Genomic DNA, 26,739 nt, shown 5'->3' with positions numbered 1-26,739 from the left:
TCCTGGCAGGTTTGGGGGACCATATGGGAAGCCAGGATTCAAACCACCGACTTTTTGCATGCAAGGCTAACACCCTACCGCTGTGCTATCTCTCCGGCCCTCTCATTTCCTTTCTTAGGCAGAAAGAAAAAAATGGGAAATGGGGGAGAAAATTCAAGAAAATAAAATTCTAGCTATACTTATCTCCTCTATGACAAATATATGGGCACTAATATCCATATAATAGTTTTCTATACTTTATGTACTATGTCTTGTAATATTAGGAACATTGTGTAGAAGGAAATGTTGAGGTTTTGTTTTGGGGTCACACCTGGTGATGCTCAGGGGTGACTCTGGGGACAATATGGGGTGCCAAGGATTGAACCCAGGTCGGCTGTGTGCAAGGCAAATGCATTACCCATTGTGTTATCACTTCAGGTCCAACAAATGCTGAATTTTCTGAAGAATTGGCCTAAAGAATATTGAGTGACAACACAGTATTTGTGGAATAGGTTAATCCTGGATAATAAAAGGGTGGAAGCACAAGACAAAGCCCCATAGGTGCAAGTAAACAACAGGGCTCGAGTAAAAGTGGCATAAACACTAGGGACTGGGGAAGGCAGGGTGAGCCAACCCACAGAGATGGGGTTCTGGGAGCATTTCATTGGCCCAAACATTTTAGTTTTCTTTTCTCCTGAAGATAATCCGAAAACTCCCTGGCCGCCAACCAACAGAGCACTGAGCATCCCTACCCGGATGTGAAGCAACGGTATAAATGAGATGCTCTGATGCACTTTTATGTTCCTCATCTAAAGCCAGACTCCTTCAACCACTGGCTAATCTTGAAATGAAAAACTGATGCAAATGTGCAATGTAACTTCATTGTAAAAATGCGTTACAGGTCAAAATCATAAACAACCAGATAAAGCAAATTTAAGCGTGATGTTGAAAAGTATGTGCTATTTAAAATCTTTTTCTCTGATCAAAATTAAAACAAAAATATCTGTATTATATATCAACAAAAATCAAATCCACATCACTTGCTATAATCAATTCCCTAACATTTTAACTACCATATTGCAATCGACTCTCCTGTGACTTACAGGAATGACATTTCACATTCTTATAATTGTCTGAATTTAGAAGAACATGCAACACCAAACTAGTTGAATTTTGGGACACACAGCTAATACCTCTATAAACTCAGTACAAAATGGAAAGTAAGTGCTCTTCTGGATTTTCATCAGCTTCCTGGGCCTCACTTAGGAAGCAGAGAATGCAATCTTAAGGTGCATCTGACAACACCCAGGTCCTCAGCTGGCCTGGCTATCTGGCACACAGAACAGTGCTGTTTGTTAGCAGTGACCCCTGCATGCAACCACAGGCCCTGTAGAGACAGATGCTGTACATACCTTGAAGGTGAGGCTGAAAGTAGTGGGAGGAACTGAAGTGAGGCTGGAGCTCGGGTGTACAGTCTCCCTCTTAGGGAGGGGAAGGGTGTTGGGCAGGGGCACCTGAAAAGGCAGGTAGGCAACACATATCACAATCCAACTACCATCAAGTACATCCTCTGACGCAGTTGAAGGGTGTGTGTGTCACTTGGGGCAGCTGAGACAAACCCTCAGAGGAGGAAGGCTGCTTGTTTGGTAATGCAGGGAAAGAGTCAGTCCCTGTGTGAGGCCACTGTGCACTGACCGAGCCCCAAGCACTGCTGCGGCAGGCCCAGGCCCACAGGCACCCAAGAACAGCCCCCACTCTGAGGCCAGACCCTAAACACGACAGTGGCAAGGAAGAAGATCCTTCCGCCACCCACCTTACTTCTCTGTAAATGCAAAAACTCAAAAACCAAAACAAAACAAAAAATGGATCGGAGCAATAGCACTGTGGGTAGGGCATTTGCCTTGCACATGGCGGACTAGGGTTCAATCCCTGGCATCCTCTATGGTCCCTGAGTCCTTCAGGAATGATTCCAGTGTGTAGAGCCAAGAGTAAATCCCTGAGCACTGCTGAGTGTGACCCCAAAATCAACACCAAACCAAACTAAATAATGCAAAAACCGATTTGTGGAGCAAAGTATGGACTAATCCCCCCCCCCCCCCCCCGATGGTGCCACGGAAGAAAGTGTCTTGCTACAGTAGTAAAGTAAGAAAATGTGCCACCACTCTCTTTTTCTTAGGATCCTGGTTCTTGAATTTTAGTAGGCAGGTAATTAATACGGTAGAGACAGGCTCATTCAGTTACTCTGGTAAAGTGACTAGGGCGTGGGATTCCAAGCTGATCCTAAGACACTAAGGCCTTTCTGATGGAGATGTGTGAGAAAGTAGACCACTCAATGAAAATGATAACCTTTACTATAGCCATCATTATGAAACTGCTGTAGTGATTAAAGAACAACATTAACACTAGTCAGCAACACAAGATGTAAAACACAAATACAAAGCACAGCTCTGATTAAGTGCACCAAACCTCCATTGATATGGGAAATGTCTTCTTTAATAATGTTCAAGCACACAAGACTGGCAACAGACTAATGAATGAAAAAGAAAACATTCCCAATGAACATATGATCGCCACAATGCTTGGCAGAAAATCAGAACCAAGACTCCTACCCCAATCACACATATGCCACATAAACAGAACAGTCTTTCTGTTTCCACCTCCAGATGTGCTTGCTCTGGATATGCCAACTACTGAGTCATGGGCTGCCTCTCCCCTTCAGCAGGCCCCGAGTACACATAGGCCCTCGTGGACAATTCAGGTTCCTGAGATCTTTCAGTAACTTAAGATTCTGAGCATGGGGCCGGAGAGATTGCATGGAGAAAGACCATTTGCCTTGCATGCAGAAGGACGGTGTTTGGAATTCCGGCATCCCATGTGGTCCCCCGAGCCTGCCGGGGGCAATTTCTGAGCGTAGAGCCAGGAGGTAACCCCTGAGTGCTGCCAAGTGTGACCCAAAAACCAAAAAAAAAAAAAAAAAAAAAGTTCTGAGCATGGTACTTCCCTAAGCAGAGGGTAAGCTGGTGGCTTAGAAAGCAGCCTCTTAAAAAAAAAAAAAAAAAAGGCAGCCTCTATGGGGGCTGGAGCGTTGGTGCAGTGGTACGATGTTTGCCTTGCATGCAGCTGACCTAGGATGGACCGCTGCTTGATCCCCCAAGACAGGAGTGATTTCTGAGCACATAGCCAGGAGTAACCCCTGAGTGTCACCGGGTGTGGCCCCCAAAAACAAACAAACAAAAACAAGAAAAGAAAGCAGCCTCTATGCCCTTGGAAAAGTAACAGTGTTTGTGCTTAGGGGACCATAGAGGTGCTAGATTCTAACCCGTGTTGGCCTCATGCAAGGTGCACACACTACCTGTGATACTATTGCCCTGACCCACTGCTGAAGCCATTTTAGCCTTTAATGTGTAAGGTGCTGGGCATCACTGCCCAGGACAGAGAAACACCTTCAACATAGTCCATGGTTTTATTGCATAAAAGATGCCACAATCTAAATATAACTGGGCTCTACTGAGGTGTTACTAATCTTTTACCATCTCCATAGTGGCATCAAAACAAAAACTCCAAAGTCTTTCCCCTAGTTTACTGCTCTCGACAAAGTTAACAGCTATTCCCCATAAGGTGTGCATGGAGGGGAGGACTTAGCACAAAAAAACCAAGTTTTAGGTCCCTCAGAGTTGGGGAACTGTATCAGTGAATTCAAGTCCCCTCCTTCACTAGAAGTATCATTCCTTCCTCTCCCTTTCACTCAGTTGATACAAATTCCAATGAAGATCTTGAAATGCACCTCACCACCTCGCCTGTCTAAAATCCGACAGACTTATGTGAGGGATGGTCTGTTTCCAATAACCAGCACACAAATCGGGGGCATCTGCTCCTTGCCCAGGCCCAGTATCCCAAGTTTACAATGCCCAGCAACAGAAGCCCACCCAACTCAGGACCCTTAGATTCTCACTCTTGTCTGCAGCCCAAAACCAGGCAGAACAATGAGCTGGACCAATTTCCAACACAGTCCTGAATCAAAACTGGGGACCTTATCTCTCTCAACTGGGCCGACTACTGCCAAGTGCACACATATTCTGTAGCTGAATATGCACAGGCCAGTTTACTGGTCGGTGGGGAGGACTGAGATCAAGTGAGTATGGTGGGTGGGTAATGTGATGCTCGGGACTGACTGTGGAGACCCCTCAACCCCCGTATGCCAGGTATGTCTTATAAACAATCTCCCAGACTACTACTATTATTATTTAGGGCTGGGAGAGGTTGGGATACACCCGGTGGCACTCAGGGGTTACTCCTGGCTGTGCTCAGAAATCATTCCTATAGGCTCGGAGGACCCTATGAGATAGATGCCAAGGATTGAATCTGAGTTGGCTGCATCCAAGGCAAACACCCACTGTGCTATCACCCACTTCCTATTTTTTTTTTTTTATTTTTTTTTTTATTTTCTTTTTTTAGTTTTTGGGCCACACCTGGCGGTGCTCAGGGGTTACTCCTGGCTATCTGCTCAGAAATAGCCCTTGGGAGGCACAGGGGACCATATGGGACACTGGGATTCGAACCAACCACCTTAGGTCCTGGGTTGGCTGGGCTGCTTGCAAGGCAAACACTGCTGTGCTATCTCTCCGGCCCCCCACTCCCTATTTTTTATAAATTATTTTTGGCTTTTGAGCCACAAGCGGAGGTGCTTCATGTCTCCAAGTGGCCTACTGGGACTGGGCAGTGCAGGGGTTAGAAGCTGTGCACCTGGCCAGCAGGACCTGTGCTCAATCAAGGTGCCATCTCACCAACCCAGTAATAGCATTTACTTTTTCAAGGGTGAGGTGCACAACCCTTGGTGTTCGGTGCTGGGATTAAACTGGGGTTAATAAAGTGCTGTGCATAAAGTGCTTATACCATCTCTTCAGTTCCCCCGTACTACAAAAACAAAATCTTTAGAAACACCCCACTGATCTTTAGTGAATAGGTATTATTTCAGAAAAGGATCTAATGTAAGAGAATCAGAGAGACAGTACAGGAGGCGATAAGTTTGCTTTAAATAGGCCACACTGTTGGACTCCTAACAGGTCCCTGAAGTAGTGCCAGGAGTCACTCCTGAGGATGCCACGTATAGTCCAAATGCATCCCTCCCAAGAACAAGTCACCGACTGAATAAAATGTTTAATGAACAAACTTCTTACACAAACCAAATTAATAACACTTATAAAATCAAGCCTCTGAATCACAAGCCAGCAGAGAATTAAAAAATATAAAGCTGGTGACTCTTGGGAGAAGTCTCAATATTTACTACTTTACTTTTGCCAGTTGTACCACAAATGTGTCACCAACTTTCCCCAAGCTCAGCACAGGCCATACAGCTTCCTAACCAAATGCATCACCTCAAGGTTCATTACTTACATTAGTAACCAAAGTCTCCTCCATCTTTGCATTATTAGTAGCCACAGTGTTAGGCAGAGAAGAGGAAGGTGTAGTATAGTCGGTTACAGACTCCTGTGGAGCAGTAATAGAAAAAGAGGCATTTTAAATAGAACTAATGAATGATTTTCTCACGACAACTTGATCACTACAAAACTGCTTCTGGACAAAGTAGGAGAGAAGAGACAGTTACACTCTATTCCCTCAGACATCCAGGCAGTGAGAGTGGGAAAAACCCTGAAATAACTACTCCACTCCCATGAGGTCCTGTATATCAGACAAGGCAGGGCACAGGACAAAGGGGCTAGCAACACTGAAGTCCCATTCGAGGGATGGGCACATTCATAGTATGCAGAAAACAGGGCTCAACCTGCAAGTTTGCACAGAACAAACAACAGAGGTGGTCTCCAGCATTGCCGGGTGTGGCAGTACAAAACAGCCAGATGTCCCAACCTAAGCATCTGACCAGCCATCAGTCTCGTTAGGACCGATTACTTACATGTGTGCATAGCAGGAAAAACAACCACCAAAGAGTCTACCTGGCTTCTCAATGAGTTTATGCTCTACGCAGTGGTTCTCAAACTATGGCCCTCGGGCCACATATTGTATTTGTATCTGTTTTGTTTCTTCATTGCAAAATAAGATATATGCAGTGTGCATACGAATTCATTCATAAGTTTTGTTTTTACTATAGTCAGACCCTCCAATGGTCTGAGGGACAGTGAACTGGGCCCCTGTTTAAAAAGTTTGAGGACCCCTGCACAGGCAACAAACATGGAAAGGTTGGTGAATAACTATGTCACACAGTTGTAGCCCCTTGTCACTCTCTGTCACTTGAACGAGCATTTAAAATTTTTCCCTTCAAACAGTGCTTGGATCAAACCCAGGTCACATTAATGTAAAAGCACAAGCTTTGCTGCTGGGTCACATTCATCAGGGAAATAAATAGCTTTCACTTGGGGCCGGAGCAATAGCGCATCGGCAGGGTGTTTGCCCTATAAGCAGCTGATCCAGGACAGACCTGGGTTCGATTCCCGGTGTCCCATATAGTCCCCCAAGCCAGGAACGATTTCTGAGCATATAGCCAGGAGTAACTCCTTGGCATCACTGGGTGTAGCCCAGAAACCAAAAACCAGGGGAAAAAAAAAGCTTTCACTCTACTACTTCATCTACTACTCATTGACCCAAGAGTCAATGAGTACTTAGCCTGGAAATGAACGTGCACATTGGCCCTGCTGCCTGCCTTCTCACTACAGCAGAATAACAAAACCCTGCTCTAACCTCACCAGCAAAGCATGGCACCTCTTTGAACACCTGTCTACTCAGGAAGCAGTAGCATCCTAGCTATCAGCAGACATGTTTGTCTCACTTGAAGTCATTGCTCAAACAGTAACAACAAATGGCTTTAGATTACCATTCCTCAAACCCCACAAGTCTTCTCCAGAGGAAAAAACCACCCAGAGGGCTACATGCAAGGTATCCCTACCTTAGCGCCTGTGCCGTAGTCTGCTGCAGGGACAGATATCATGGAGCCAAGCTCCGCAGGCATCTCTGGGGTGGCTTTGGTTTCTTTTGTCAGCACTGGGTCAGCAGTTCGGACAGGACCTGGGCTGGGCTTCTCCTGCCCATCTGGCTCCACCTGCTGTATATCTTTTGCTTTTCTATTTTTTAACGAGCGCTCCTTTCCAATAGGACCAGGCTTATGTTCTTTGTTTTCTATAGGACTCAAATCTGGAAGCTAGATTCAATATTGATGACAAAATTCATCAAGATTAAAAGCATTCCTCAAAAATTAAGACTCCCTCTGAGAGAACCTCCCTGTATTCCCCTAGCAATGGCAGCTTTCCTTGGTCTCAATGAGGAAAATAAAAGCCAAGTTTACCTTTTGGGCTTTAATAGGGCCAGCCCGGGACTGCTTCTGCCGCTGTTCTTTAGGTTCAGGGATTTTGTCCATGGTCTTTTCCGAAAGCACAGGGACAATTTCGTTTTCATTCCCATTTGAAGCTGGAGCACCAAACTGAATTGTATCCATTCCAATTTCCACTCCACTTTCTGGACCATTCTTTGTTCCCTTCAAGAGAATATTTAAGAGGCTGCTAGTAAGTTCAAGTCTGAGAAAATGATCTAGAAAAGACTTTTAATGTTTTTCCTTCCTTCTTTTCTGAGGGAGTCACTCTTGGATGAGCTCATACAGGCTGCACAAAGCCCAAGCCTCTGACATGCCAGCATGCCCTTGGTCCTTGCCCTCTTGCAGTTGTCAGTCTGCCACATTCTTTTTCTAGTGTATATATGTTTTAAGTATAATAAGAGGTCTGGAGGAATCCATACACTACCAAGATTATCTTGTTAATCCAGACTTTGTGTTAACAGAAATATCTGCTCTTTTGGGCTAATGGAACTTTACATTAACCACACAGATGAACTGTGTAAGAAACACAGCAGAAAGGCTGAGTGAGAAAGTAGTACCTGCATTTATATTTTGTTTACTGCAAGGCAGTAAATTTGGAAACTTGCTAAAAAGCAGCAGCCTAACAATCAGTTTAAAAAGCTGTCCCTAGCAGCTTTCCTATAGGCCCAAGTCTGAGAAACTGAGGAAAGAAAACCTCCCACAATCATCACCTGAAGGCAGCCAGGAGAGTCAGTTCAGTTCCTACCTCTGCTGAAGCCGTTGATGTGAATGATGTCAGGGGTTTATTCCAGGCGCTGACTGAAGGTGCCTGAGGTGGGCTGATGGGACCTACTGAAAGGAAGGAAATGTGATTTTTTTTTTTGGTGGTTTTTGGGTCACATCCGGCAGTGCTCAGGGGTTACTCCTGGCTCAGAAATTGCTCTTGGCAGGCTCGGGGGACCATATGGGAAGCGGGGATTCGAACCAATGACCTTCTGAATGAAAGGCAAACGCCTTACCTCCATGCTATCTCTCCGGCCCCGGAAATGTGACTTTTAAATCATGATGCAGCAGGAGAAAGCCCAATAGGGAAGCCTGGCTCAACCTTAAGCACCACTAGTAGCCCTGAGTACTGCTAGGTGTGAGCTCTCACTGTGAATCAGCTAAGAAACAAACTACACACCCACACACATGTCCAAAAAACCAAAAGCATCCTAATCCATTCTATCCTTGAGATAGCTAGAAAACTTTCTGGGGGTCATACCTGGCAGTTCTGGGAACTGAACCTGAACTGGTGAGGTATGAGGCAAACACCTGAACCCATCGGCACTATCTGGTCCCAGAAAAAAATTTTCATATCATAAAACAATTCTTTCATAGCACACAAAATAAGCCAACATTATTATTTTGTTAATACAAAATAGATTTTTCTATTAATTCATAAGTTTCTTTTCTTTTTCTTTTTGGTTTATGGGCCACACCTGGCAGTGCTCAGGGGTTACTCCTTGCTCTGTGCTCAAAAGATGCTCCTTATAGGCTCAGGGAACATATGGGATGCTAGAAATCGAACCAGTCTGTTCCCAGTTGGCCACGAGGAAGGCAAACACCTTACTGCTATGCTATCACTCCAGCCCCATATACGTTATTTTAACAAACACAACAAATTTGTTTTTTAGAAACAAGTTGTTTTTTTTTTTTTGGGGGGGGGGGGTTGGGCCACACCTGATGACGCTCAGGGGTTACTTACTCCTGGCTCTGCACTCAGAAATCACTCCTAGCTTTGAGGGACCATATGGGACACTGGGGATTGAACCCAGGTCTGTCCTGGATCAGCCATGTGCAAGGCAAAAGCTCTCCTGCTGCGTTATCGCTCGGCCCCCAGAAACAAGGGTTTTAAGAAGGCCAAGAAAAGTTTACTATTACCCTTCCTGATGAAGAGGAGAACAGCGAGAGAAAAAAAAAAAAAACAAAGCCAGCTGAGCACATAAATGAAAGCACAAAACAAGCCCATGTTTTTGCGCCCCGCTGCTTGCTGCTTTGTCCGTACTTACATTTCTTAGAAATGTCATTCAACACGGCTGGAGGGGCCACCTTGTTGTCCCACAACTCAGCAGCCAGAGTGCTGTGCGACTGTGGAGCCTGGAGAGGTTTTCCTGATGCTCCGAAGTCTGTGCCGTTTGAGGCCTGAGCTGAAGGGAGGCGAATGGACGGTGGTGGCTGCTTTGCAGGAGGCGCTGCTGCTGGCAGTGAGCTCTGGGCTGGCTTGTGAGCCTGTCCCGGAGTCTGGGCTGGGATCAGGGGAGCTGGGCTGGGTAAAGGGCCAGAGGTGGGGGCTGAAGAGGGTGTTGGGGAGGTGGAGGTAGTAGGAGCTGAACTGGATGGGGCTGCTGGAGCTGTACTGGTTGGGGCCGAGATTGAAGGTGAAGCTGGTACAAGGGCAGGTGCAAGGGCAGAAGCAAGGACAGGTACTGGGGCTGTGGCCAGGACAGAGACTGGAGCTGGTGGGGAAGCTGCAGCTAGGATGGGTGTTGGAGCTGGTACTGAGGGAGTTGTGGGTGCGGCCGTGGCTGAGGTGGCCGGAGGCACGGGGGTAGTAGCAGGAGAGGTAAGGGCAGGCAGTGCGGCGGGGGCTGCTGTGGAGGCTGTGAGAAGTGGCGCTGGAGCCAGGGCTGAGGGCGAGGTGGATGGAGGAGCAGGAGCAGAGGCCCCTGCTGGAGCTGGGTGGCTCCCGGTAGCCCGTTTCTTGGCAAATCTCGGTGGTAGCTTAGAAGTCTGACTTCTGCCTTTTTCATTTGTGTTCTTTTTGTTCCAGACCTTGAAACAAACAGGGATCTTTATTTCACTGAGACTGCCAGGACTTGGTCTTCTTTAATTTGCTCTGTAACACTCTTCTCTGGGAGTGCTGCTGGGTGTGTGTAAAGGTTCAGTTCTCTACCTTCCTAGGTGTCGAGACACCATGCTCTCACCATGCTAGAGTGCCTGCTAAGTACACTAGAAGCCACAAGTTTGACCCCAAACACTGGCCATATGATCCTAAGTATGTGGCTCATGGACATAGCAGTGGAAGGGAGAAATAAATTTAAAGTATCTATCCCCATACTGGAAAATAGCCAAGAATTTCTAAAAATGCTCAGGCTGATAGAAACTGCGACCATTTGCCAACACATGTATTTGGGCAACAGTCTACCTCAGCAACTAGCAAAAGAAAATCAAAAGGCGAAAGAAACCTGTACGATCTGTTCTTCCTTTTTCCGGCGCTCCTCATCCTGTAACCGTTTCTGCTGTTTTTTGGACACCACTTCTGTAAAGCCATCATCATTAAGATTTGACTGGGGGTCTTCAACAACCGTCACTTCAGGGTGGTCATCAATGATCACAACACCTGTGAAGGAGAAAGATCTGAAATGGTCATTTCGTCCAACTGAGAAAATAGTTTTAGTTCAATGGTGCTCAAAGAAGTAAGTCAGTGTCTTACATATGTCACATCATAAAACCTACTTCCTCACTGTGATGAACTGAAAACAAACCAACACTATAAAGAAAATGCCCTAACACCCTCTACCCCTTGGCAATTTAAGTCCTGACTTAGATGACCTGACTGACTTGAAAGTATATGAGCTAAAACAACTTTTTTCTTTGGCTTTTTGGGCCACACCCGGTGATGCTCGGGGTTACTTGTGGCTATGTGCTCAGAAATTGCTCCTGGCTTGGGGGACCATGTGGGACACCGGGGGATTGAACCGCAGTCTTTCCTAGGTTAGCTGCATGCAAGGCAAATGCCCTATCACTTGCGCCACCGCTCTAGCCTCAAACCACTTTTTTTTTTCAATTTTAATTGCGTTGGGGTGCCTGTGGTAGTAAGGGCCATACAACAGCATTGCCCAGGACCTACTTCTGGCTCTGCATTCAGGTATTATTCCTGGTGTGCTCAAATGAAATAAAGTAGGAAGAAGCCAGTCAAAATCTAGAGAAAGCTCAACTGAGACCGTTAATTTTAGTCTGACATCAACTTTCACACGATGAAGTATTTGTAGAGGACTGTTTTCAGCAGTTTCCTCAACTATTATCTTGGAGCACTTAGGAGTCCTAGGGACTACATGGACCTCTGTCAAGTGCCAATGGCTGCTAGAAACTGGTGTTAAGAGTCAAGACCAGCAGCTGTGGTCCTGACCATAATCCCTTTCTTTGCCTGACTTCTTTTCTCTCAAGCACCTGAGACAAAATAAACGAAAAGCAACACATACTTGCATAATTGTTGAGATCAAATTGTGACAGTGCATCGACTTTCTCTTTGGGCTTTTTGGGGCCTGGTTTGGGGTCCTCCCTCTTTTTCCCCGCAGACTCTTTGGAGCTCTTCTGTCCTGCACTATTAGGTGGCCCTTCCTGGTGGTGTGCAGAGGAGGAGCCATTGGAGGGATCAGTACTGGACATGCTGGTGACATGGTCATCCACAGGCCTACAAAACAATCAAATGACACATTTTACCCCCGGTTGTGACACAGGAGTGCACCAAGGGAAACAGCTACAGCTCGAGCTGAAAGAACATCAGGACAGGAGGTGACTCCGGCAGCAACAATACTTTTTTTATTCTATTGTTCAGAACATCATCACTAAAACTCAGAATCCCAATAAAGAAAAGAGACTACTTGCTTTTCCCAGCAAATTCTAGAATTCAATCATCACCTGAAGGTTCTTAAGAGTTATTTGTGTATACCTTACACAGCTAAATTATGAGACATTTCTCTGATTCAAGCTAGTCTGAAGTAGAGCTGACTCGACAGCATTAAGCTTTTTCACATGCTGTCTCAAGCTGTGAACTCAAGGAAACTGATCTGAAGGGACTTGGCACGAACAGGTTCTCCCAGGCAGGGGTCAGGGTTTAGGGTGGCAGCCTCTTCCTTTTGGGCAAAAAGGCATTTAACCCCCAGCATGGACTGCATGGTGATGCCCAAACCGCCCTGACAAGCCACCTAACTAATAAGGGCAGGGAGCAGTGACTTCCCAATGAAGCACACTGCACAGGGCTTGCTTCCCAGCTTGCCTCCCAAAACTACTCTTTCACCAGGATTCTTCTGGAAGCATGAGACTATCTGAGACGTACAAGCCCTGCATCTGCACTACAGACGCCCAGAAAACCAGGAAGGGAGGAGCATTTTGTGGCCTCCTACCCAGGGTACTCACCCTCTCTTTCCACCCTTAACTGGTGGGCCGCTTCTCCTCTCATTCCTGGGACCTGAGAAATTCCGGCCTGACTTGGGTGGGCCACCGTTGCCACGCCGGTTCTGCCGATCAATGCCAGGCCTCTGGCTTGAGAAGCTTCTCTTGGCTATCTCCCGCTTGGTGGGTAGGGCACTCTCTCCGGCCTTGGTAGCCACCTGAACATTCAAATCTGCATTATTCTTTTTCTCGTCCCGCTCACGTCTCTCATTGAAATCGCTGCTCTCAGACGCTGTTTCCCATTCCTCATTTGCCTGGTCGGAGGAGTTCTGGTTGGACAAGTCTGGTGTCTTATTCCCAGAGGTCTCCCCAACCGTATTCACAGGTTCTGGAGCTGAGGTGCCTGCAGGGCTGGTGCCAGGCACTGCCACCTCGCTACTTTTGGAGGCGGCCTCCCTCTCCCGCAGTCGCCTGAAGCGAGGAGGTTTATCTTGCCTGGGAGGCCGGGTAGGACGCTGCCGGCGGGGCCTCTCTCTGGCAGGGTCAAACTTGCGCTCAAACTTTGGAGGCCGTTTATCAGCTGGCATGGGGGTGAACTGCTCATGCCTCCGGAGCAGCTCCCCTTCCTCCGTCTTCGGCACCTCCACGTGTCTGGGGTTCCACTGGTTGTCCCGATATGCAGGCCTGCGCAGGGTGGTGGGGCGTGTGGGACGGCCCCCGGGGTCCCGGCCCCCGCGCCTAAAGGTGCCACCACGGCCCCTGCGTGTGGGCTCCCCTTTGGGCAGGAAGCCAGGTTTGGGCTTCTCATCATCCCGCACATAGGGCTTCTCCAGAGGCCTATTCTCGGGGCGCCCATGAGTCTCGGGCTTGAAGGCAGGTGGCAGCTTCAGGGGCTTCTTGGCATCAGGCCGCTCCTCTCTCCTGGGGACTTTGCCTTTGCTAACACTGTCCCTGTCACTGGTGCTCTCATGAACATCACTGTCGGTATCTGTCTCAGACCCACGCTGGCGGCGCCTTTTGGGAACGACCTCAAAATCAGAGCTCTCACTCCGTGTCTCACTTTCTTCACGAGGCCTAAGAGGCCCTGGGGGCCCAGGCTCTGGCCTGGGCTTATTGTCCCTGTAGTGGGGAAACTCTCGGGGGTGGCCCCGGCCCCCCCGGCCACGCCCCCCATAGGAGCCTCGATAGCTGCGGCCCCTGGAGTAGTACTCGCCGCGGCCCCGACCCCGGTAGCCCTGCTCAGGGAACCAGTCCCTCTCACGAGTGTCCTTCCAGTAGGTGCGTGGGGGGTAGGCTGAGTCCTTTCTGAGTACAGGCCGAGTATCAGGGCGTGGTCTCTCTGGGACCAGCTCTTTGCCATTCACTTTCCCAGCTGCTTTTTCTTCTTTGGCTGCTGTGGCTGTGGCTGCTGGTTGGCTCAGACTTTTGGTTGCAGGCTGAGCCTCAGCACTGCTCACAGATTCAGGGGTCTTCTCTGTCTCAGGAGAGGGCTTTGGAGATGCAGAAACCACATCTGTAGGAGGAGGTTTCTCGGGATCTGGCTGGGCTGATGCTGGAACTGCTGGGGGCTGTGGAACCGCAGCAGCAGGAGGCAGGGCAGACGGGAGTGGGTCTTTCTTCTCCATCATCTTCTCAGGCCTGGCAGCTTTCTCAGAGCCTTTCTCAACCTTTTCTACATCCTTCTCCTTCCTCTGCTCGCGTTCCTCCTTCATGTCTCGTAGAATGGGCTTTTTAATGGGCCCTGACCGCCTAACTGGTCGGTCACCCCCTTCGTCTCTTCTGTTAGAGCCTGGCCGTGGGCCCCACCGAGTTTCTGATTTGGGTTTATACAGTTTTTCTGGTTTTGGTCCTTCCAAAGTTCGCATGTAGCTGTCCTTCTTGGGTTTTTCTTCTGGCCTCTCTGCTGGTTCTTTTGCATCAAGGCATCTGCTAGCTGCTCTGGGAATGTTAGGCTGCGGCTCACTTCTTTGCTCTTCAGGCTTTGGGGGTTGGCTAGGCCCGTGGGAAACACTCCTTTTCCGGGGAGGCTGGATCTCCCCAGCTGGAGCCCGTTCCTCTGGGGTGGAGACAGACTTTGAGTCAGATACATCTGGAACAGCAGGCTGATCGGTAGGCTCCACTGGGTATGGCCTCAAATCCTCCACAGATCTGCCTAGAAGCTCCCGAGCTTCTGTCTCAGACTCACGGCTGAACTTGGCTTTGGAAGGCATCTCTGCGGGACCTCGTTCAGCAGCAGGAGTAGCAGCCCTCTGCTCTGGTTCCAGAGGCACTTCAGGCCTATGGTAAGAGAATCGAAAGAGAGATCTGTCAAAACAAGTCTTTCTCAAATACATATGAAATAAAAAGATAATTCCCTCTAACCTGGTCTGCACCATAACCTGAACAGTCATGCTAAGTAACAAACCAAAGGACAACATCAGCTGAAAAGAGCTACACAATAGATGCAGCTGCTACTCAAGAGGCAGAAAGATTCTAACAATATAAAGACAAGGCTCTCTATAGTCACCAATACTGTACTGAACAAGTGTGGAACTGTTTGATGGGTAAATGTGATGGTTTCTTCACTCAGCTAAAAATTTTTTTTGCTGGCAGATGAAGTATCAATCAAATTAATATGAGTCCTAGATGGTGCTGGATGATGGTAGATGGATGGCAAGGCCTTTCTCGGGCAGTCCAGGTGCCTGGGTACCTTCCAGCCAGCGGGTCTGCAGGTTCAGAGTAAGCGGCGAGGAAAAGACTAAGAGCCAGTCAGTAGAAGTCAAGCCCTAGCAACCATGTATGGCTTCTAAGCTAAACAGCCTCTCTGCATCTTTTCTGATCCCTCCATCCTGCCTCCTTCCCAAGAGGCCTCTTTCAGAATCTCTCACTGAAAACCCCCCCCCATCATCCTCTGAATCTCTTCCTCTGGCCCTGAGGCAACCCCTTTATTAGCAACTACAGACCCCTCCCTCTAGGTGAGCTAGAGGGATGTTGGGAGAAGGGTAACATCTCTGGGTTCTCTGTTAGGAAAAAAAAGACAAGCTTTGTTTCCACCAGTCAAAGAAGTGAAACCCTAATAATCCCCAAAGCATAAAGTCCAAAGTGTAAAATTAAAATATCAGGCTTTTCCATAAACAGAACTGTTCTGCTGTCGCTTAAAAATTTTTTTTCTTGGGCCGGGTAGGTGGCGCTGGAGGTAAGGTGTCTGCCTTGCAAGCGCTAGCCAAGGAAGGACCGCGGTTCAATCCCCCGGCGTCCCATATGGTCCCCCCAAGCCAGGGGCAATTTCTGAGCACATAGCCAGGAGTAACCCCTGAGCGTCAAACGGGTGTGGCCCAAAAACCAAAAAAAAAAAAAAAAAAAAAAAAACCAAAAAAAAAAAAATTTTTTTTCTTTGTGGGGAGGTCACATCTGGCAGCAATAAGGGGCTACTCCTAGCTCTACACTCAGAAATCGCTTCAGGCAGGCTCGGGGGACCATCATCCTTCTGCATGAAACGCAAACACCCTACCTCCAAGCTATCTCTCTGGCCCTGCTTAAAATTTCTTAATGCTTATTTAACCAAGCACTATTATCCTGGAAATTTCCTTGTTCCTTTATTATTAAACTTCCCTAACAAAATGATAAGAACATTTACACACACACACACACACACACACACACACACACACACACACACACACACACACACACACACACACAAGTTTGAAAACAGGCTACTACATTAAAATACACAGTAAAACATGCAACTGAAAACATCATGGAAAACTATACATTTAAAATCAGCAAGAGAATGATGCAACTAAAGGGTTAAGAGATAACCCAAAACAGTTCACATGCAGGAGGTTTTTAAAAAAATCAACTTCTCAGTTGGGCTTTGCTAACTTCTCCCTTTTTAATTTTTTTGTTTGTTTGTTTTTTTGGTCACACCCAGCAGCACTCAGGGGTTACTCCTGGCTCTATGCTCAGAAATTGCTCCTGGCAGGCTTGGGGGATCATATGGGATGCCAGGATTTGAACCACTATCCTTCTGCATGCAAGGGCAAAACCCTATCCCCATGCTCTCTCTCCGCACCCTTTTAATATTTTTATCCCATCACTAAATTGTCTAGACGCAGATGAGCTGTGAGTTTCCCCAAGTCGCATGGGCTCACCCAGTGGCTATGTTCCACAGAACCAATTCCTGCAGGACTGGAGCCGAGTGGCAGAAAACAAGGGTCTCCACCATGTTTAGAAAAGGCACCATGTGGCCCATTAAGTTCTGGGCTCACTCCAGCTGAAAAGAGCCAAAATAAAACACCAGAAGAGGAATCTCACCATCATCGCTGTCTTCTTGGGTCTAGGGTTCAAATCAATTTAGAGTGCCAGTTGAGGTATCAGTTAAATTAATAAGAGTTCTTCAACTGGCACTCGAACACTGATTTGAACTCTGGATCCAAGAAGACAGTGATAAGGCCGAGATTCATGCTCTTGTGGTCAATCTTGGCTCTATTCAGCTGAAGTAAGCCCAAAAGCCTTGGCCTTTTTCTAAGCATGACGGAGTCACCTTCTGGGGGCAGAAGGGATAGTCAAGGAGGGGAGCTGAAAGCTTGGAGTACTCGCCTAAGAGGCCTAGGGCTGCGACTTTTCTGCAAAAAGCCCTTTTTTCCCAAGGACCTTGGCCTCCTCCGAGACTTATGGAGACGATTGGAAAAGGACCAGGAAGAAATGGCTTCACTGAAAGAACTGATTTCTGATGACGACTTCAGCCCAGACTACCTTGGTTACTTTGAGCTCCCAGATAAGTGGCTGCAGTGACAGAGAGCTGCCGGGAGGGGCAGAGAGACAGCTGTGGCAAATGTGTGAGCGGACCCTGCCCTAGAATGGCTGAGAGCCCCAGGTTCTGCTGAGCTTTGGGTTCTGTGAAGGAAAGCCATATGACAAGCACATGCGGCCTGGAGAAGCCCACAGCGTTTTCACATCAGAACAATTTGGTGATGGGATAAAAAATTTAAAATGGGGAAAAAAACAGCAAAACCCAACTAAAAGGTTGATTTTTTTTTTTTGGTTTTTGAGTCACACCTGGCAGCGCTCAGGGTTATTCCTGGCTCTGCACTCAGAAATCACTCCTGGCAGGCACGGGGGACCATATGGGATGCCGGGATTTGAACCACCGTCCATCCTGGTTCGGCTGCTTGCAGGGCAAACACCCTACCACTGTGCTATCTCTCTGGCCCCAAAAGGTTGATTTTTAAAACCTCCTGCATTTGAACTGTTTCAGATATCTCTTAATCCATTGTATAATTTTCTTGCTGGTTTAAATGTTTTATAGTTTTCCCTAGTTAATGTTTCCGATTGCATTGTTTTACTGTGTATTTTAATGTAGTAGCCTGTTTTCAAACTGTATTTTCTGTATAAATGTTCTTGTAGTTTTGTTTAGGGAAGTTTAATAAAAGGAACAAGGAAGTTTCAGGATAATAGTGCTTGGTAAATAGCATTAAAGAATTTTAAACAACAGGCGTATTTTGCAGAAAAGTTATGCTATGGAAAAGGCTGATATTTTAATTTTACACTTTAAACTTTGTGGCTTATGGGAATATTAGGTTCCTGCCTTTGGCTGGCGGAAGTCAGGAAAATGAAGCTTGCCCTTTTTTTCTAACAAGGAACCCTGAACTGTATTCCTCCCCCAACTTCCTTCTATCTCTCCTGGAGGGAGAACAGCCCACATCTGGGAGGGGGTCTATGGAAGGTAACAAAGGGGTTGCCTAGGGGTATAAAGAGGATTCAGTGGGAGATTCTGCAGAAGCCTGAGCAGCAAGATGCAGGATGAAGAGATGGGATAGGGTTGGGTGCAGAGAGACTGATGAGCTTAGAAGCCACATATGGTAGCTAGGCTAGGGCCTTATAATAAAGTTTCATGTCTTCTGACTTATGACTGCTTATGGATCATTTCCTCGCCGTTACCCTGAACCTGCAGACCCGCTGACTGAAAGGGGATGCAGGCGCTGGCCTGTCCGAGAAAGGCCTCTCCCACCATCCATCATCATCCAGCACCATCCAGGACTCTTACTAATTTAATTCTACAGCAGGTAGTGCATATAATTTACACAGGTTCAATCCCAAGCATCCAGAAGGTCCTCTTAGCACTGCCAGGAATGAATCAAGTGCAGAACAGGTTGAGTAACTGCAGAGCATTCTACAATACCCTTCCCAACCCCAGCCCCAACCAAAAATGCACCATTGTCTAACCATTGCTGACACAAATAATCCATCAAGACTAACAATTTTCACTAAATGAAAGAGGACATTAAAATAGGATACTTTTGCACAAAAATAAGAATCACAGGGGCCTGAGATATAGCACAAGCCAGGGGTTGGCAACCTTTAAGACACAAAGAGCCACTTGGACGCATTTCCGAAGAAAAAAAAAAAACTGGGAGCCGCAAAAATCGTGACATTTAAAATAAATATAGCACTGCATACATTGTGTTACTTCTCCCCCAACTTCCACCTAGTTCAGCTGGATGGAAGGGGTCTGTGGTTGCTAATAAAGAACTGCCTCAGGGGTGAGGGGGATTCAGAAAGGTTCAGCAAGAGATCAGCAGAGGATTCACCAAGAGAAACCTCAGAAGGTCGCAGGATGGAGAGGTATTAGATGCAGGGGAGCTTCAGAGAGGCTGCTTAAAAGGTTAGCTTAGAAGCCACATACAGTGGCTAGGGCCTTATTAATAATAAAGCTTCTTGTCTCCTGAAATGGACTGTTTGTGGATCATTTCCTCGCTGCTACCCTGAACCTGCAGACCCACTGGCTGGAAGGGGTTGCAAGCGCCTGGCCTGGCCATAAAAGGCCTCTCCATCATCCAGCCCCAACTAGGACTCCTTTTTTTGTTTGTTTGTTTTTTTGGGTCACACCCGGCAGCATTCAGGGTTACTCCTGGCTCCACGCTCAGAAATCGCTTCTGGCAGGCTCAGGGGACCATATGGCACGCTGGGGTTGAACCAATGACCTTCTGCAGGAAAGGCAAACGCCTTACCTCCATGCTACCTCTCCAGCCCCAACTAGGACTCTTTTTAACTTAATCAATTATACACATTGTTCCTTATCTTAATGCTAATACAGGATCGTGCAGTTAGCTGTGGACCTGAAGAAAAAAGAACTTTTTCACTTAACAATGTAAAACATATATTTGTGCAAGTTAATAGCCAATTAAAGTATTTAAGCGATCCTGCCCACGTACCCCTACTACTGGGGGTCCTACTGTCAGAGCCACAGCAAAGAGCAAAAGATCCGCGGGTTGCCGACCCCTGGCAGAGGCCCTTGCCATACATGCAGCAAATCCGGATTCAACTGCCAGCATGCCATTATGGTGGTCCCTGACGTATAACCAGGAGTAAATCCAGAGTGCAGAGCAAGGAATAATGCCAAGTGCTCCACCCCACCACACACAGTTCATATCACACACTTTAAAAATCAAATGTCTGTATTATTATTAGTCAATTATTAGTCAATTCTCTGTCATGTCGTGTACATTAGAATTTGTTCTTGGTTTTAAAAATCTTCCACAAAGTGTGATCATTAAATGCCTATGTATCATCAATGGAGGAACTGTACTTACACTAGGGCCAGACTTTGTGACAAGTACCCAACCTTCAGGAGAAACATACCAATTCCAATACCCAACACTATGTGTCACCATTCAGTTTACTGTACTGAATGTACTGTACTTAAATGTCCTGCTGTAGTGCCAAGTGTATGTGCTAAAATAATAAAATACAACAGACTAAATTAGGACAGCAGACTCGGAGCTTTGGTTCACCAACAATTACCTTCCATCTTCAGTTTCTTCCGGGGCCTTAGAAGCAGTGGCCTGCTGGGGCTCGGCACTCCACATAGTCCGAGGCTCAGAGAGGGAGACAATTCGATCTCGTGCTGAGCGTGCCATGTGTTCAAATGACTCAGCACCATTTGGGGACCCTTCTACCTGATCTCGTCTCAGCAGTGGCTTCTGGGGCATCATTCCTGTAAAGAAAGGTCAGGGAAACATAGATGTGGCGCCACAACACAACATGTGTTATTATCTGAGTCTGAGCTCTAGAAATGGGGTAGGGGGACAGAACATCTATTTGGTTCCAGCTAACCTATGATAAAATTCCAGAGGCACACAGATAAGTGGAGAAATCGAGAACGCTAGATTACACAAAATTAAAATAGTAAAACACACAAGTCTAAGAACAAATTACCGTATATACTCGAGTATAAAGCAGAGTTTTTCGGCTCAAAATTTGTGCTGGAAAAACCGAACTCTGCTTATACTCAGATCATACAGGTTATTTGATTCGGTGCATGTGCACCGAATCAAATGCGTGTACTCTCTCTAGTCATCTTCTGCTGTCTGCTGGAGGGGGTGATGCTTCAGTTCAGTCCACAAGTCACAGCTGAGCTGAAGAGGTAGGTGGCTGAACTGAACTATTTAACCCACAATATTCTGTGCTTTGTATGAGACCGACAGTAGTGATGATGACAATGTCTATGCTGATACCCTCACGTCAGATACAGCTGAAGCTCTGTTTGGACATACAGATGAGGAGGAACCCAGTTTTGAAGGATTTTAACCTTTGTGATTTAGCTTGATTACCTGTTAAGCTACGGTTTTCTGCACTTTATATTTAAAGGTTTAAAGTTATTGTTTCTAGTTTAGTTTTTCTTTAGCAGTAAATATTGAAAAACACTGAACCTACTGATTCCTCAATTATTGTAATTGTTTTGGGTATATATATATTTTTTGTTTTTTGTTTGTTTTTGGGCCACACCCGGCGATGCTCAGGGGTTACTCCTGGCTGTCTGCTCAGAAATAGCTCCTGGCAGGCACGGGGGACCATATGGGACACCGGGATTCGAACCAACCACCTTTGGTCCTGGATCGACTGCTTGCAAGGCAAATGCCGCTGTGCTATCTCTCCGGGCCCGGGTATATATTTTTATTTTTGAAATTTACCAGTGGCTGTTGCATTTTCCACCTTGGCTTACACTCCTCACTAAGTTTTCCCAGTTTTTAGGGTAAAATTGGGGGAGAGGGTTGGCTTATACTCGAGTATATACGGTAGCTATCTGGCTTTGCCATGTTGTTTAGAGAGTCTGAATTTAATCACCTTGTCTGGAACAAAGTTTAGTAGAGAACCCAAAGTGCTAGTGACATTCTAGCAGGGGATTTCCCTTGAGGAGACTGAGATGCAGCAACCCTTACCAGGATGGATGGGCGGCATGTCCATAGCGGGTCTCCCTGACATCACTCGAGGATCCATGTACGATTGCATCATAAGCCACCGTGGGTCAAAACCCATGGAAGCTAGATGCTGAGGGTGTGGCTGCATTGTCTGGTAGAGAGGTCTGTGTGGGGGCACAGTGCCCCCTGCTGGCTGAGAGGGAACCGGTTGCGGAAGTGCCTGCTGCTGCTGCTGCTGTTGCTGCCACTGCTGCTGCTTCATCTGCTCCTGAGACAGAAGACCTTAGGTTTAGTCCCAAAATGAATGACCAATACTTGACCCCACAGAAAGAAAGGGTTCTGAATCAGTGAAGCTATACTCAGCAACTTCTCAATCTCAATCTCTAAAGACATGAGGTCGAGGGACAGGACAAACAATACAGAAGAGCACAGTTAAAATCATCAGCATAGGATTTCATCAAAACCAGAAGAGGCTGGGGTAATAGTGCTGTGGGGAGGACACACAAGGAGTGATCCCTCAATGCAGAGCCAAGAATAAATCCTGAGCACCACCACGTGAGGCCCAAAACAACACCCAAAGTGAAGCCATATTGGGGGCATGTGTGGACTCTGTATTTTTGGTTTTAAGCTAACTTAGTCCCACTTCACTAACAGGCCCTTGTGCTGTCCCCCAAGCACAGCAAGGCTGTAACAGTTACCTGCTGCCGCTGGAAGCGAGGTGGCAAAGATTTCTGAAACTGTTTGAAGTAACCAGATAACACAGCGGGCCGAGGCTGGGCCCCTGGCTCTGGCTCTGTCTCCGGGGCCAGGGATGCCGTCTCCTTCTCACTGTGACTATCCTGTTGGCTGACAGCACGGTCCTCCTCTGCCCAAAGGAAAGGGAAGATTTGTATGATGCCAGCATGAAGCAAGGGGGGGGGGGGATGTCTGGCACTCTCCCAACAGTTGTTCTAGTGCTAACAGCCAACAAGGAGAACAACGAGGAACCAAGAATGTGTCCAATTTCCCTAACACCAGATATTTGAAATAGAGGTCACATATTGGGGCCAGAGCAACAAGGTGTTTGCCTTGCATACTGCTGACCCAGGTTTGATCCCTGGCATACTATAAGGGTCTCCTGAGCACCACCAGACATGGCCCCTAAACCAAAGAGTACAGGCCACCCAAATCTTTTATGCAAGAAAGTCTGTATCTGACAGACTATGGTACCAAAACATTTTACTACTATTTTCCATGTCTCCATAAATATCAGTATGGCTAACAATAATGACCATTCACTAGGACTCATGAACACAGATTTAGTAGTATTTTGATTAAGGACGCCATACAAGAAAACTAATGGAGGACAAGGCCATATGACAAATTGGGGAACTTGGATTCACCTACTAGCAATTACTGCAAAACTATAATCCACACTGATTTAACCTAAACAAATGGACAGAGAACGGCTTTCCCCGCAAGGACAGTCATCACCGGGAGGACTGGACTTTAGTTCTAGAGAACAGAGACAACATTAATGCTAGAAAAACAATAGGCCCCAGCTGTTGGAAATGGAGGTTTTGTGTTTGGAAATGAGCTTCTGTGAAAGTGGGGGTGATGGGTATAACACTGGTGTGTACACATGAAAACGAAGTATTATAATCCCTGTACCTCAATTAAAATGCTAAAATAGAAAAACCATTTACCTTTTTTACAGTTGTTCTCATTTTCTGATTTTTCTACTGTAGGTTCCAAAGTGAGTTCTTTTTGTTCAGTTATTTCCTCTATGCCCTCCCTTTGCTTCTCCAACTCACATTCCTTTTCCGGTTCTTTTGTTTTTTGCACTTCTTTTTCCTTTTCCTGCTGTTCAAACTCTTTCTCTTTTTCTTGCCTTTTTTCCTTCTCTACTTCCCGCTGTCTTTCCTGTTCCCTCTCCAGTTCCTTCTCCTTCTCCTGCTGCTGCCTTTCCCGCTCCTTCTCTCGCTGCCTCTCCAGTTCTTTGTCCCGTTCCCTGTCCCGGATCCCCTCTGAGGACAGCTGCTTGTCCACAATGCCCAGCTTTTCATCTAGCCGCTTCAGTTTCTCAGCACAAGCCGCCTTCCGCTGTTCTTCCATCCTCCGCTCTTCCTCCTCGCGGCGTTTCCGAGCACGCTCTACAGCTGCAGAGAGTTCTGACTGTTGTCGTCTTCTTTGTTTCCATATTTCATCTTCACCAGGTACTTGCTGCTTGGAGGGGTAAGGACCTGGCCTTCCGGGTCCGGCCTGCCGGTCTGGAGGAGGAGGATGCTGAAACACCATGTATGATACAAACTATTAGATGAGTCTGACAAATCCACTTCCCACCAAGGCTGTCACTATCATGGGCAGGAAGAACCCCCTACACCAGCTTCCAGATCAAAAAGCCTAATAAAATATTCACTTTAAGATACAAACCAGAGGGGCCGGGTAGGTGGCGCTGGAGGTAAGGTGTCTGCCTTGCAAGCGCTAGCCAAGGAAGGACCGCGGTTCGATCCCCCGGCGTCCCATATGGTCCCCCCAAGCCAGGGGCGATTTCTGAGCACATAGCCAGGAGTAACCCCTGAGCGTCAAACGGGTGTGGCCCAAAAACCAAAAAAAAAAAAAAAAAAAAAAAAACCAGAGGGGCCGGAGAGATAGCATGGAGGTAAGGTGTTTGCCTCTCATGCAGGTCGTCATCGGTTCGAATCCCGGCGTCCCATATGGTCCCCTGAGCCTGCCAGGAGCGACTTCTGAGCGTGGAGCCAGGAGTAACCCCTGAGCACTGCCGGGTGAGACCCAAAAACAAAACAAAAAAAAAAACAACAAAAAAAAGATACAAACCAGAGGGACCGGGCAGTGGCGCTAGAGGTAAGGTGCCTGCCTTGCCTGCGCTAGCCTTGGATGGACCGTGGTTCGATCCCCCGGTGTCCCATATGGTCCCCCAAGCCAGGAGTGACTTCTGACCGCATAGCCAGGAGTAACCCCTGAGCATCACCAGGTGTGGCCCAAAAACCAAAAATAAATAAATAAATAAATAAACAAACAAATAAATAAATAAAAAGATACAAACCAGAAAAGAAGGAAATATTTAATCTAGATACATTTCCAACTAAGACCAAATACTCAAGTCACCTTATATTTACTGAGCATGTATCTATTTATTGTGCCAGACATTACTGCTCATACTGTTTGCTCAGTAAAATTATGCACTGTCAACATTACTTTCATAATCTAATTAGGAAACAATGTAATCTGGGGCATGTCTGTTGCAGCAGCAGGTTGCCAGGAAAAAAAGATACCCACACATAGTTCCAAGAGGACAAGCACATAAGCCCAGAGGGAACCAACATTCAATTAAAGGGAAAAGCCATCTGACAGGCCAAAGGAGACCTTCCTAAATACCACCTGGCTGTGGAGCACAACCCAGTCCACAAAGTACCCAGAAAGGCTCTATGGAATATGCAGTTGAGTGGGAAGAACATCTGGGCTTGAGTAAATGTCCCATCACTGCCACGTCTAAATTCACTGCCAGTGACTTTGCAACGACAAGAAAAAAGGGATGGACACCAAGCACAAAGGAGGAAAGATCTGCTTTAAAAAGGCTGACCTGATGGGGCCAGAAAGTTATCACAGTGGATAGGGCATTTGCCCTGTATGTGACTGACCTGGGTTTGATCCCCAGCATCCCATTTAGTCCCCTGAGCTGCCCAGGGATAATTCCTGAGCACAGAGCCAGGAGTACCCCATGAACACTGCTGGGTGTGACAAATAAATAAATAGATAAATAAATAAATAAATAAATAAGGTGACCTGAAAGCTAATGGGAAGAAAAAAGGTCTGAAAATAGAAGCAGTTGAAATCCTAATGAAACAAAAAATAATGGTTCGATGCAAAGGTTAGAGACAAAATCACAGTGTAAGCGCATGCTTTGCACATAGGAGGCCCAGGATTGATCCTTGTGTGCACCACATGGCACCCAGAGCACTGCAGGATGTGTAACTTACTTCATATCTGCATGAACACAGATGGTACATACCTGCTGTGCAAGCAACTTGGGAGGCGGTGACAGGTGTGACGAGGAACCACGCTCCTATATACACAAAATTGTAGAATCAGATAGTGTTTATTATAACTAGAAATACTTGTGAATATGTGAATTTTTTTAAATTTGGAACTCAAGGTTACAGAAAGTAACCTTTTATTTATTTATTTTTATTTTTTGGGCCACACCCGGTGGCGCTCAGGGGTTACTCCTGGCTATCCTATGCTCAGAAATCCCTCTTGGCAGGCACGTGGGACCATATGGGACGCTGGGATTCGAACCAACCACCTAAGGTCCTGGGTCGGCTGCTTGCAAGGCAAACGCCGCTGTGCTATCTCTCCGGCCCCAGAAAGTAGCCTTTTATGTCTTTGTGTTGGGGGATGTTGAACCCCTTGTTGGTGATTTTTGAATCCAGAAATATCTCCCAGAATGAGAGATTAATTCCCATTCTTAAGTCCCCCCTTTTGGGGAAACCTAAGTGATAATTCTCCGCAGCAAATAATCCAGACGGATACAAAGGTTGGGGGACAAAAGTTTGGCAATGAGTCTTTTAACAGTTCTGATGCCAACTCCAAAACAACAACCGAGCCAGCAATCTGCTCTGTCAAAAAGCCTCCTCTCGCCTCACCAACAAGCTCTTTATTTTCTCCTTAATTGCCCCCTCCTGGAAGATCCAGGTGGGACGACTGGCAAAAACAATTACGAAAACACACTACATCTTTGTCCTTTTTTCTCTTTAATAAAGTTCACCACTTACTATAAAGTACCTTTACAATCTACAAAATCACTCCTTCATGGTTACAAGGTTAGTGTCAAATGAACTCTGAGAACAAAAAAAAAAAAAAAAAAAAAAAAAACCCAGCAAAAAAAAAAAATCAGGGTGTAATTTATGTATGTAATTTATGATATTTGATATTCACCTACTATTGATTATTTATATTAATCTATTACTTTTTTTTTTTTTTTGGTTTTTTTTTTTTGGGTCACACCCAGCGGTGCTCAGGGGTTACTCCTGGCTGTCTGCTCAGAAATAGCTCCTGGCAGGCACGGGGGACCAACCACCTTTGGTCCTAGATTGGCTGCTTGCAAGGCAAACGCCGCTG

General features: G+C 46.6%; 1 protein-coding gene across 3 annotated transcripts in view; it reads right to left on the bottom strand.

The window, feature by feature from the left end:
* The window catches only part of PRRC2C (proline rich coiled-coil 2C), a 55,530-nt gene that overhangs the window by 12,955 nt on the left and 15,836 nt on the right, over positions 1–26,739 (bottom strand). For all 3 annotated transcript variants that reach the window (XM_049776379.1, XM_049776380.1, XM_049776381.1), the window contains exons 11-24: positions 25,631–25,684; positions 23,304–23,883; positions 22,317–22,483; positions 21,640–21,886; positions 20,222–20,414; positions 12,461–14,713; positions 11,524–11,735; positions 10,507–10,661; positions 9,331–10,093; positions 8,046–8,131; positions 7,274–7,462; positions 6,878–7,129; positions 5,374–5,466; positions 1,392–1,493 (exon numbers count right to left, since the gene is read on the bottom strand). In XM_049776379.1, the coding sequence (XP_049632336.1) occupies positions 1,392–1,493; positions 5,374–5,466; positions 6,878–7,129; positions 7,274–7,462; positions 8,046–8,131; positions 9,331–10,093; positions 10,507–10,661; positions 11,524–11,735; positions 12,461–14,713; positions 20,222–20,414; positions 21,640–21,886; positions 22,317–22,483; positions 23,304–23,883; positions 25,631–25,684 (5,346 nt within the window). The remainder of the gene's footprint in view (positions 1–1,391; positions 1,494–5,373; positions 5,467–6,877; positions 7,130–7,273; positions 7,463–8,045; positions 8,132–9,330; positions 10,094–10,506; positions 10,662–11,523; positions 11,736–12,460; positions 14,714–20,221; positions 20,415–21,639; positions 21,887–22,316; positions 22,484–23,303; positions 23,884–25,630; positions 25,685–26,739) is intronic.

Source organism: Suncus etruscus, chromosome 7 (assembly GCF_024139225.1).
Source record: "Suncus etruscus isolate mSunEtr1 chromosome 7, mSunEtr1.pri.cur, whole genome shotgun sequence".
NCBI lineage: Eukaryota > Metazoa > Chordata > Mammalia > Eulipotyphla > Soricidae > Suncus > Suncus etruscus.
The sequence above is the reverse complement of the archived record's forward strand: the minus strand, read 5'-3'. Positions and strand labels throughout refer to the sequence as shown.